The following is a 13,879-nucleotide window of genomic DNA, read 5'->3' on the forward strand; positions in this document are numbered from 1 at the left end:
TTAACATCTAATAGTTTTCTTACTTTTTAAATGAAGTAATAAATATTTTAAATTTTTTGGTTTTAATTTCTAATACATCATACATAGAATGACACAATCCAACTAAGTAAAAGCTTGTTGGGGTCTTCAATGTTTAAGAGTATAAATACATCCTGAGGCCAAAATGTTTAAGAGCCACTGTTCCAGGCACTTATAAGTGTCACAGCAACTCATATAGAGAAACTTACCTCATTTTCTTTAGGATTTGGAATGTATGGCTGCAATGGCTCTATTTGGACTTCAGCCTGAATCGAATGAAATACTTCATCATTATCTGATGATTCATCTTCCTTTTCCTTGAAACAAAAATGAAAATAAATATTTTACTTGTTAAACTGTAAATAATACGAGCAATTCCCATCATCTTAATGTTCAATTAAAAAATAATTTTCAAATATTCAAATTGATTTAAGCCTGTAATTTCTAATAGTTTTTGGTCCTGGATCCCTTTCAGAATTTGAGTAATGCTACAGATTCTCTGTAGAAAACTGCATACAGACAGACACATATCTCTGCAAGTATTTTCAGGGGGATCACTGGCCACCTGCAACTCACCAATTAGACCCAGGTTAAAAATCTCTGGTCTAAAGCTTAACTCATAGCCCCAAACTGTCACATTTAATAAGTGGTTATAGTTACAAAGTTTGGTCCTCCTGTGCAGTGGAAGATCTGCAACACAGCAGTGCAAATATTTCTTCTTGATTGAGTCCTAGTAGTTTAGGAAAGTTTCTTTTTTCCCATTTAAGCTAACTGATATTTTTTCAACTCAAAGAGAATAATGGGTATGTGTTTTCTTTCCTTCTAGTGAGTTGAAGCACTCACATATGTCTTTAAACTTTAATAAATTTTCAGGTATTTCAAAAGACCTATGACTTTGACTAGAAAATCAATAATTTTCTTTTACTTTATGTTTTCTTTAAGAGTTACACATAAAGGCAAGAATGCCTATACAAGATCCTAGGGTCATGGGATAAGTAACTATTATTTAGTGACTTTTTCTTCCATTTTAGAATGGCTTCTCACATAAATGTTTAAAACACTGAATGCCGCTAAGTATGGGTCATGCTACTAATACTATGAGTCTTGCAGAAATGCATAAAAGTCTTTTTAAAAAATGCAAAGCCCATTAGATCCAATTGTTACTAAGGCTCATTGGGAATAGTCATTAGCATTTTAGATGCCTTAATGTCAGGCAAATATCAGCATTCTAGACTCATGCCACCCTTTCTCTATTTGGTTTCTTTTGCTTCTTATCTTCCTATTTTTTGGGGGACTAGACATTCATTTCCCTTTTTGGGCCTTTCTTTTCTTGTTGCTTTTAACTTTTTTCATGTTAAACATGTCAGGGAAATTGTATTTGCTCAATTAACTCAATGGACAAAAACCAAAAGTCTCCTTTATTCAGACGTTCAGACAAGGTTCATTTGTAATAACTACATTAATTATTATTAGGTAAATGGATGTTGATACCAGGGTTTAATTTAGGGTCTTCACAATGATTCCTTTTATGTAAATGGATGCTATGAAGTATTAGGAAACAACTGCTCTCCTGGTCTTTTTGACCTCTATAATTTGCTTACAAAGCCCACAAACCCTTCAGGATCAGATTAGATTTGCCAGATTGTATCCATCAACTCCAGCCCAATTATATCCATTTATATTAGATAATTTTGAAAGAATGAAGTTTTGTTGACTAAATCAAAATAAGATAAAGAGATTAACATATTGCACCCCACATTTCAAAAGAGTGCAGAGATGAATTTGTAACTTGCGTCATGTTCTATGCAGGTACTTCTTCAATTATGTAAAATGAGTGAAAAATAAGTGAGACAAGTCATACTTATGGTAACCATGTACAAAATGTTTTAGAAAATGCTTTTCCTTCTCAGTTTGACCTTTAACATCCTGATGTACAAAAGCTAGTGCAATTCTCTTAAATAATACATTCAGCATTCTATGGGAAGGACGAACAAAATAAACTTAGAGGTTGGAGAAACAAAACGAAATTTGTTTTTGTGTTTAGTTTTAATGAGTTATATTTGAAATTTTGACCTATGAAAGTAATTTTTAAAGATCCAGTATAGTAACTTTAAATGTGCATATGACGTCCCTTTATTGGCTAAGGGAATAATAGGTAGAAATTTAACTAATAATTAAAGCTATATCTCTACAGAGATATTAAGCAATTACCTGGGTCATTCAAGCAAATTTTTCTTTCTCAAATTTTGTCACAACTATCTGGAAATTTCAGGATAATTTATTTGAAGCACAAATTATTTAGTTAATCTTCTCTGGGAGACAAGGAATATTTATTTCATTTGGTTTTTACAGAGGGAACACTTGAGTATGAACTAGCATATTTTCTCTGCATATTTGACTTAGGAAAAATATCAGAAACTCTTACATTTGCAACTTGTCTCAATTCTTCCTCATGCTGATTAAAGATATCCTCCCATCTGCGTTGGCGCCTTTGCCTATGGGCTTCTAAATCTGATAGCTCATACTCTTCAGGTCTGCGTGACAACTTTGCCCGGAACCTCTTTGGTGATAGTCTTTTTGCCAATGCCTGCCTTAGACTAGAAACTTTTGATTTTTTCTTCCGTGCTTGTTCTGGATGAGAGTAAAACACGTCTGATGACAGGTTTTCCATCAGGGTTTGCAGTAGACCAAGTGGCTTTGAGTTATGTGAGTTTGGTGCTCGAAGTAAGTCTCTTGATAGTCCCTCTATCAGTGCTTGAACAGAGCCAACTGCCTGTGTGGGCTCTAGTGCCCAGGCCTGTGCTTGAGGTGACCTTTCATTTTGCCCCTCTACTGGAATGAGCACCTGAGTATCCAAATGTAGTGGCAACAGCACGTGGTGGTTCTGTGACAGTAGGGGCAGGAATACCTGGGCATGTACTCGTAATGACTCAGGTTCCTCTGCCTCTGTCTCTGCATGTGTAGGCTCAGCAGCCTGTTCCTGTACCTCTGGCTGCTCGGGTGCCCCGTTCTGCTCCAGCTGCTGTTCAGGTACCTGGTTCTGTCTCTGCTGTTGTTCAGGGACATGGCCCTGCCTTTGCTGCTGTTCAGGTACCTGATCTTGCCCTTGAAATTCCTCTGGTACCTGGTCCAGATCCTGTGGCTCTCCTGAGGCCTGGGGCTGGGCCTGAGCCTGCTGCTCTTTGGGTACCTGGGCCTGTACCTGTAGAGGCCTGGGGGCCTTAACCTGAGCCTGTAGTGGCATAAGCATCCAGGCTGTCCTCCGTAGTCGTGGAGGTGCCTTCATTTGCATCTGTAGGGGCCTAGATGCCTTAGCCTTAACCTGAGCCTGTAGTGGCATGAACACCCGAGCTGCCCCCTGTAGTCGCTGAGGTGCCTGGGCTTGCCCCTGTAGAGGCCTAGGTGCACTGTCATGAGCCTGTAGTGGCATGAACACCCTGGCTGCTCCCTGGAGATGCTGAAGGGCCTGAACCTGTGGCTCTTCTCGATCAGGTAACCACCTTGGCTGAGAGGGTTCTCCATGCAGGACTCTAAGTGGTCTGCATCTACTGCTGGTAGGCAATCTCAGAAGCTCATGAGTACAAGAAGGTCCCCTAGAAATAAACATACAAATGACTGCTGCACAATTAGAGTTGTCAGTAGAGTGAAGTCATTCAGCGGAAATGCTTTTATTTTAAAAGCTGAACATTTTCTGCAATAAAGGTATTTTCAGTAAATCTTTCTTGAATCATTCCTGTAATGTCTGAAAGTCTTTGCATTACTAATATATTCAGTACTAATGGTCTGATAATATACTTGAGCATTCTATTACCAGAAATTAAGGACTCTTTGGGTAGTAATAAAAATTTTTCCTAAACATTTCCACTCAAATATCTCTTGCAAATACAGATGTTTTTATTTTATCAGAAAGGATTAAGTTTTCTGAGTCACATACAACAGTATGGAATCAACTGTCTTACATGAATTGGTAAAATCAAATTATATATGTAATTTGTCTAACGCACCTGAATCTTCTCATGGTATACTGCTCCTTAATAGCTTCTTCTCTTTCAAAGATCAGAGGTATTCCTTTATATGAAAGAGAAAAAAAATGCATAACAGTCAACAGAGATTAAGATAATCCACCTTAGTCAATGTGCACCCTTTACTGCTCAGGAAGCTGAATGAATTTATAAGGACAAGAGGACTGTAACCCTCCACATAACGCCTAGTTGGTGATGTAGACAATATCCTTGTTCCTAGACCTACTTTTGTAGCACGGTGCAGCTATTCCATAGAGACTAATTTCTCTCAGCATAGGGAAAAAACATTTAGCAATCTAATTGCTGCAATTCTAAAGAGGAAAAATTGAGAAAGGTAAAAAGAGAAAGGGCCAAGAAAAACTAGATGGTTGGTGAGCATGGCCTACAGGTGTGTACTCTGGATTTAAGGACTTTATGGCTTGTGGCCACACCTATCTTTGGTCCTTTCAATGAGAAGGTAAAAATCTAAATTCTGGGTTTTACACTTGACACACTGAAAATGTTTGGCATCGTTCCTGTCAGCTATGCAGTACTGAAATATAGAAGCTTAAAAATAAAAGACTTTTCTTTTGAATTTCCTATATTAAAGAGTTTGGGAATGTGGCCCCCACTTTTCATGCATTGCCTCAGGGAGTTCTAGCCTCATGAAGAAGCTCAGGTAGAGGCACAGCTGTCAAAGCAGGAGTGAGAGATATTTGACACCAGGAGGGAGATCCCAAAGAGGCCGCAGCTGCAGGAGGTGGGAGTCCTGGTCGCTGTTGGCCTTCCCTGAGGGCTTCAACTGGGCCCCTCAGGCCATGCATCAGCTGAGCACCACCCGCCTCATGGACCTGTCCTGCCTCACGTCACTGAACCAGTCGTCCAGTTGCCAAAATGAGCTGAAGTCTGAAAATTGCTCAGCAGAACCAGGCATAGCATGACCCTCCTATCTTGTGGTTTCACTTGCCAAGGACCACTATCTTGATAATTCCGTGTGGCTGACAGGGTCTTGGTGCTCCAGCCTGGTGTCAGCCCTGAGGCACTGAGTGGGAAAGCTGAGTTCAGGACATTGGACCACCAGAGACCTCCCAGCCCCATGTAATATCAATCAGCGAAAGCTCTCGCAGAGATCTCCATCTCAATGCTAAGACCCAGCTCCACCCAACAGCCAGCAAGCTCCAGTGCTGGACGCCCCATGCCAAACAACTAGTAAGACAGGAACACAACCCCAGCCATTAGCAGAGAGGCTGCCTAAAATCATAATAAGTTCACAGACATCCCAAAACACATCACCAGACGTGTCCCTGGCCACCTGAAAGACAAGATCCAGACTCATCCACCAGAACACAGGCACCAGTCCCCTCCACCAGGAAGCCTACACAACCCACGGAACCAACCTCACCCAATAGGGGCAGAAACCAAAAATAACGGGAACTATGAACCTCTAGCCTATGAAAACGAGACCCCAAACACAGTAAGTTGGGCAAAATGAGAAGACAGAGAAATACACAGCAGATGAAGGAGCAAGATAAAAACCCAAGAGACCAAATAAATGAAAGGAAATAGGCAGTCTGCCTGAAAAATAATTCAGAGTAAAGACAGTAAAGATGGTCCAAAATATTGGAAATAAAATATACAAGAAATGTTTAACAAGGACCTAGAAGAACTAAAGAGCAAACAGTGATAAACAACACAATAAATGAAATGAAAAATTCTCTAGAAGGAATCATTAGCAGGAAAACTGAGGCAGAAGAACGGATAAGTGACCTGGAAGATAAAATAATGGAAATAACCATGGCAGAGCAGTATAAAGAAAAAAGAATGAAGAGAATTGAGGACAGTCTCAGAGACTTCTGGGACAACATTAAATGCACCAACATTCAAATTATAGGGGTCCCAAAAGAAGAAGAGAGAAAAAAAGGCACTGAGAAAATATTTAAAGATATTATAGTTGAAAACTTCCTTAATATGGGAAAGGACATAGTCAATTAAGTCCACAAGCACAGAGAGTCCCATACAGGACAAATCCAAGGTGAAACACGTCAAGACACATATTAATCACACTATCAAAAATTAAATACAAAAAAAAATTAAAAGCAGCAAGGGAAAAGCAACAAATAACATACAAGGGAATCCTCATATGGTTAACATCTGATCTTTCAGCAGAAACTCTACAAGCCTGAAGGGAGTGGCAGGACATATTTAAAGTGATGAAAGGGAAAAACCTACAACCAAGATTACTCTACCCAGCAAAGATCTCATTCAGATTCAACAGGAAATTAAAACATTTACAAACAAGCAAAAGTTAAGATAATTCAGCACCACCAAACCAGCTTTACAACAAATGCTAAAGGAACTTCTCTAGGCAAGAAACACAAGAGAAGGAAAAGACCTACAATAACAAACCCAAAACAATTAAGAAAATGGGAATAGGAACATACATAGCGATAATTACCTTAAATGTAAATGGATTAAATGCTCCCACCAAAAGACACAGACTGGCTGAATGGATACAAAAACAAGACCCATATATATGCTGTCTACAAGAGACCCACTTCAGACATAGAGACACATACAGACTGGAAGTTAGGGGATGGAAAAAGATATTCCATGTAAATGGAAACCAAAAGGAAGCTGGAGTATCAATTCTCATATCAGACGAAATAGAATTTAAAATAAAGACTATTACAAGAGACAAAGAAGGAAGCTATATAATGATCAAGGGATCGATCCAAGAAGAACATATAACAATTGTAAATATTTATGCACCCAACATAGGAGCACCTCAATGCATAAGGCAAATGCTAACAGCCATAAAAGGGGAATCAACAGTAGCACAATCATAGTAGGGGACTTTAACACCCCACTTTCACCAATGGACAGATCATCCAAAATGGAACTAAATGAGGAAACACAAGCTTTAAATGGTACATTAGACACTGTGGAATTAGTTGATTTTATAGGACATTCCATCCAAAAACAACAGAATACACTTTCTTCTCTAGTGCTCATGGAACATCCTCCAGGATAGATCATATCTTGGGTCACAAATGAAGCCTTGGTAAATTTAAGAAACTTGAAATTTGTATCAAGTATCTTTTCCAACCACAACGCTATGAAACTACATATGCGTTACAGGAAAGAATTTGTAAAAAAGAATACAAACACACGGAGGCTAAACAATATGCTACGAAATAACCAAGAGATCACTTGAATAAATCAAAGAGGAAATCAAAAAATACCTAGAAACAGATGACAATGAAAACGCAGTGACCCAAAACCTATGGGATGCAGCAAAAGCAGTTCTAAGAGGGAAGTTTATAGCAATAAAAACCTACCTCAAGAAATGAGAAAAATCTCAAAGAAACAACCTAACCTTACACCAAAAGCAATTACAGAAAGAACAACAACAACAATAAAAAAACAACCCAAAGTTAGCAGATGGAAAGAAATCATAAAGATCAGATCAGAAATAAATGAAAAAGAAATGAAGAAAACAATAGCAAAGATCAATAAAACTAAAAGCTGGTTCTTTGAGAAGTCAAACAACATTGATAAACCACTAGCCAAACTCATCAAGAAAAAAAGGGAGAGACAAAAATTAACAGAATTAGAAATGAAACCGGAGAAGTAACAGCAAACACTGCAGAAATACAAAGGATCATGAGAGATTACCACAAGCAACTATATGCCAAAAAATATGGACAACCTGGAAGAAATGGACAAATTCCTAGAAAAGCGCAACCTCCCGAGCCTGAACCAGGAAGAAATAGAAAATATAAACAGACCAATAACAAGCACTGAAATTGAAACTGTGATTAAATATCTTCCAACAAACAAAAGCCAAGGACCAGATGGCTTCAAAGGCAACTCCTATCAAACATTTAGAGAAGAGCTAACACCTATCTTTCTCAAACTCTTCCAAAATATAGAAGAGGGAGGAACACTCTCAAACTCATTCTATGAGGCCACCATCACCCTTACACCAAAACCAAAGATATCACAAAGAAAGAAAACTACAGGCCAATATCACTGATGAACATAGATGCTAAAATCCTCAACAAAATACTAGCAAACAGAATCCAACAGTACATTAAAAGGATCATAGACCATGACCAAGTAGGGTTTATCCCAGGGATGCAAGGATTCTTCAATATACACAAATCAATCAATGTGAAACACCATATTAAAAAATTGAAGGATAAAAACCATATGATCATCCCAATGGATGCAAAAAAGGTTTTGACAAAATTCAACACCCATTTAAGATAAAAAGCCTCCAGAAAGTAGTCAGAGAGGGAACTTACCTCAACATAATAAAGGCCATATATGACAAACCCACAGCCAACATTGTTCTCAACGGTGAAAAACTGAAACCATTTCCACTAAGATCAGGAACAAGACAAGGTTGCCCACTCTCATCACTATTATTCAACATAGTTTTGGAAGTTTTAGCTACAGAAATCAGAGAAGAAAAAAAATAAAAGGAATTCAAATTGGAAAAGAAGAAGTAAAGCTGTTACTCTTTGCAGATGACATGATACTACACATATACAGTCCTAAAGACTCTACCAGAAAACTACTAGAGCTAATCAATGAATTTGGTAAAGTAGCAGGATACAGAATTAATGCACAGAAATCTCTTGCAATCCTATATGCTCATGATGAAAACTCTGAAAGAGAAATTAAGTAAACACTCCCATTTACCATTGCAACAAAAAGAATAAAATACCTAGGAATAAACCTACCTAAGGAGGCAAAAGATATGTATGCAGAAAACTATAAGACACTGATGAAAAAAATTAAAGATGATACAAACATTTGGAGAGATATACCATGTTCTTAGATTGGATGAATCAACATTGTGAAAATGACTATACTACCCAAAGCAATCTACAGATTCAGTGCAATCCCTATCAAACTACCAATGGCATTTTTCGTAGAGCTAGAACAAAAATTTTCACAATTTGTATGGAATCAAAAAAGAGCCCAAATATCTAAAGCAATCTTGAGAAAGAAAAACAGAGCTGGAGGAATCAGGCTCCCAGACTTCAGAATATACTACAAAGTTACAGTAATGAAGACAGTATGGTACTGGCACAAAAACAGAAATATAGATCAATGGAACAGGATAGAAAGCCCAGAGATAAATCCACATACATATGGTCACCTTATGTTTGATAAAGGAGGCAAGAATATACAATGGAAAAAGATAGCCTCTTAAGTAAGTGTGCTGGGAAAACTGGACAGCTACATGTAAAATAATGAAATTAGAACACTCCGTAACACCATGCACAAAAATAAACTCAAAACAGATTAAAGACCTAAATGTAAGGCCAGACACTATAAAACTCTTAAAGGAAAACATAGACAGAACACTCTATGACATAAATCATAGAGAGATCCTTTTTGACCCACTTCCTAGAGAAATGGAAATAAAAACAAAAATAAACAAATGGGACCTAATGAAACATAAAAGCTTTTGCACAACAAAGGAAACCATAAACAAGATAAAAAGACAACCCTCAGAATGGGAGAATATATTTGCAAATGAAGCAACTGACAAAGGATTAATGTCCAAAATATACAGGCAGCTCATGCAGCTCAATATCAAAGAAAAACAAAAACAAAAAACCCAATCCAAAAATGGGCAGAAGACCTAAATAGACATTTCTCCAAAGAAGACATACAGATTGCCAACAAACACATGAAAGGCTGCTCAACATCACTAGTCATTAGAGAAATGCAAATCAAAACTACAGTGAAGTATCACCTCACACCAGTCAGAATGACCATCATCAAAAAATCTACAAACAATAAATGCTGTAGAGGAAATTAACAAGGAACACTCTTGCACTGTTGGTGGGAATGTAAATTGATACAGCCACTATGGAGAACAGCATGGGCGTTCCTTAAAAAACTACAAATAGAACTACCGTACGACCCAGCAATCCCACTACTGGGCATATACCTTGAGAAAACCATAATTCAAAAAGAGTCATGGACCACAGTGTTCATTCCAGCTCTATTTACAATAGCCAGGACATGGAAACAACCTAAGTGTCCATTGACAGATGAATGGATAAAGAAGATGTGGCACATATATACAATGCCATATTACTGAGCCATAAAAAGATACGAAATTGAGTTATTTGTAGTGAGGTGGATGGACCTAGAGACTGTCATACAGAGTGAAGTAAGTCAGAAAGAGAAAAACAAATACCGTATGCTAACACATATATATGGAATGTAAAAAAAAAAGGGGTCTGAGGAACCTAGGGTCAGGACAGGAATAAAGATGCAGTCGTAGAGAATGGACTTGAGGACACAGGGAGGGTGAAGTGTAAGCTGAGCAAAGTGAGAGAATAGCATTGACATATATACACTACCAAATGTCAGTTAGATAGCTAGTTGGAAGCAGCCGCATAGCACAGGGAGATCAGCTCGGTGCTTTGTGACCACCTAGAGGGGTGGGATAGGGAGGGTTGGAGGGAGATGCAAGAGGGAGGGGATTGGGGATATAAGTATACATATAGCTGATTCACTTTGTTATATAGAAGAAACTACCAGAACATTGTAAAGCAATGATACTCCAATATAGACATTAAAAAAAAAGAGCTTAGGACAACTATATTTACATATTCCATGTAATCTCCACATAATCGTGTCTTTTCCTGCAGGTTACATTTTGAAAATCTTTCAGCTCTGGTAATTAGCGTATTCTCAACTAGATGTGTGGTCTTCCTGTATCCATTTGTGACTGGTCGGCTTCTGTGATGTTGGTCCAATAAATTCTCCACCATGGGTAAATAAATTAATTACTTCTGCTTCTCATTCCAAAATAAGATATGTATATTTACGTAGATGGAAGGAGCTCGGTGCAATCAATCTTAGAGTGAATCTGAGAATGCCTGCTATCTTTTTCAGGCTCCCCCCTTGCCATTCCATTACCACTCAACCCTGCCTATGGTGCCCTAAGTTAAATGTGGAATATGGTACACAACCTAAAAATCTAGGACTTCCAAAGTAATTTCCTCTGGGTTTGATGAACATTCATCCTGCCATTTTTGACATTAAAATCTAGAAGCTTACTTTTATTTGCATAAACGTGTTCCTTTAATTTCATCTTAAAGTTGGAGATTTGTACATAAAATCAACTTTGTATGGTACACTGATATTACTTCAAAATTAGTGGTCAGTAAATGGATAATTACAAATCCATTTATCTCATTGGAGTTAATTAACATATTAGCCAAAAAAGAACAATAAGATATAGATTTTGTTATCTTTTTGTTTATTTTATTTCTTCAGTTAGGAGTTTTCTTAAAATAAAATTGGCATATCACAAAATTCTTCTGGAGGCCTTCAAAGTCTTTGTAAATATGAACACGTGCCAGTTGTAACTGACAAGAATTTATAAACTTATGTATATATATATATATATATATATATATGATTAGGTAAGAGATAATGAATTAAATGCATATGGCATATTAATAGAAAAACTAAATATCAGAGGTCTCAGAATTTTTACTTTCAACCTAATTCTTAAATATATTTTTCTTGAAAAAAATTAATAAATTTTGCTCTCATTTGAATATTTATTCCAGTAAAATGAAGATTCACATATTCTACCTTTTTTCTGTCTCTTTTTAATGATTCCAGTAAGGTGCTTCTTTAATGACTCAACAACATGTCCTTCATTTTTTATATTCCGAACAAATGGGTGATGAAGCATGTTTGCAGAAGTAGGACGAAATAAGAAATTTTTTATCATGCACTTTTCCATGAAATTATGGAACTTGCGGGACCTAAAAGAAATGAGTCAAAGAGATAAAAGAGCATTCTCAGGCCTGCCACACCTCCCACCTCCACCCACATGCCACTCTGAAGGTTGTATTTTTGAAGAGAGTTGTCTCTAGCTATTAATAGTCTTTTCAATAGCCAAATATTCTGCAGCTTGACAATATACATTACACAGCAATGCCATTCAACCCTCTGAAGAGGCCAGAGTCAATGGCATTTTCTACCCAAATAATAGTAGAAACTTCAATGAGTTCGGAAGTATGTACATGATAAAAAGTCAAGTGGTGTGAAGGCAATTAAGTGGTTGATGTGATTTATGTAGACCATGAGACTAGATTGGTCATCCCACAGTAGTCGTACTTTGAATCAGCCTGGGTGTTTCACTTGACTATATGCACTTTAAGTTATAAACGTGCCAATGTAATGATCCAGAAAAGGGTGTTAATAGTACCATGACTAATTAATCTTATAAAATGGCCCACAGAAACAGATGTGACCAGAAAGCCTGAATCTGTGGGAAGGGTTAAATTTAATCACAAGGAAGAATGTCTGCAATCAAATCATAGTAACCACTTCTACCAGGAAAGTAATAAATACTAAGAACAAGCAAGAGCTTCAGGTACTAGATCAAAAAGCTTCAGGAAGAAAGAGTCCCAAGTTTAGTTGGGCTGTAGCACACTGAGAGAACAAGTCCTCTTTCCTAGGTCTGTGGATGTTTAGTTTAATGGGTCAAACGGCTGAGCTATATATCACAATCACTGACTGCCTATCTAGGCTCAGTGAGAAACTTCTCAAATGGCTTCCATTAGTCCATCCCATTACTGAAGAAATAACTGAATATGGCACTAATGCCAGGACAGTAATGTCATCACAATATACTATGGACGGTATTATTTCTGATTGGCTAGCTAGCTCTTAATGAACACTAGTCATTTAGACCCCCTTACTTAAGGTATTGGTTGTTAGGAAATATTGTCCAATAAGGATGTTGAAGCAGGACTGACCAAATGAATTCTTTGCTACATAAAAGTGTCATGTTAATGTGTTTAAGAGATTAAGTCATTCATCTTTACCATCCACTGGATTTGACTTTGGGAGCAGATTCTCGTAAAATAACGAATAGGGCTTCCAAAGGCTGAAGGTTACACAGGGCTGCAAAGGAAAATAGATAAGCTTAGAATGAGTAAGAAGGGTAACTACAGAACACACTTCTTATTCCAGAGGGGATTCTCAGTGTTCTTTCACATATCATGTTGAATAGATACTAAGGAATAGATACAAAAGAATGTAGTTAGAGGAAAGCTGATTTTAATGCAAACAGTCCATTATATAAGATCCTAAAGTTTCACTATTGCCAGGTGTGACAAATAATAATAAATTACACTAGATAAAATTTTTGAAATGTGTGATTGATAGTTTATATCTAGAGAAGTAAGCAATACAGGTGGAGACAAGCACTCTTCTGTGTTTTTGTACTGCAGGTATCTACAGTTGTAAAATTGGAATATGCAATTATAGGCTGAAAAAGTCAACCAGACTAATAACTATGTGCAATAATATATAAACAATGATTTAGTAGTCTAAAAAGAGGAGAATAATCTGTTTTGGAAGCTGACAGCCCTAGGAAAAGGGGTAGATAGAGTAACTATTAAGAACACACCCTCTAGAGTAAGATCATCTGTGTTCAAATCCTAATTCTACCTTTGTGACCTTGGGCAAATTACTTAACCTCTCTGTGCCTTGGTTTCTTCATCTTAAAAACAGGAAATATATCAAGAATTCCTTCAAAGAGTTGCTATGAGGATTAAATGGCAACCTACATATAAAAGTGTCTGGCACAGAGTAAGCACTTAATAAATATTAGCTATTGATATTATAAAATTTTAACTATCTGGCACCTCACTTCTGTGCCAAATTAGTAGACTTTCATTCTCTTTTTTTAGACACACAGCCATACAAAGAAAAGCCTATTCCAATATGTGGTATATAAATTCATTACCTCATTGGCTTGGGAATTCTGGGATTTTCTGTAAGTGTTTAAATATGTGTCTCAT

At 37.2% G+C, this 13,879-nt stretch overlaps 1 protein-coding gene across 3 annotated transcripts in view; it reads right to left on the reverse strand.

The window, feature by feature from the left end:
• Nucleotides 1–13,879, reverse strand: part of NRK (Nik related kinase) — a gene marked incomplete at both ends in the record, with an annotated part of 141,169 nt that overhangs the window by 41,520 nt on the left and 85,770 nt on the right. For all 3 annotated transcript variants that reach the window (XM_081222710.1, XM_081222709.1, XM_081222708.1), the window contains 5 exons: nt 228–335; nt 2,444–3,611; nt 4,023–4,086; nt 11,655–11,830; nt 12,899–12,977. In XM_081222710.1, the coding sequence (XP_081078836.1) occupies nt 228–335; nt 2,444–3,611; nt 4,023–4,086; nt 11,655–11,830; nt 12,899–12,977 (1,595 nt within the window). The remainder of the gene's footprint in view (nt 1–227; nt 336–2,443; nt 3,612–4,022; nt 4,087–11,654; nt 11,831–12,898; nt 12,978–13,879) is intronic.

The sequence above is a fragment of the Mesoplodon bidens genome, assembly GCF_964165515.1.
Source record: "Mesoplodon bidens genome assembly, chromosome: X".
NCBI lineage: Eukaryota > Metazoa > Chordata > Mammalia > Artiodactyla > Ziphiidae > Mesoplodon > Mesoplodon bidens.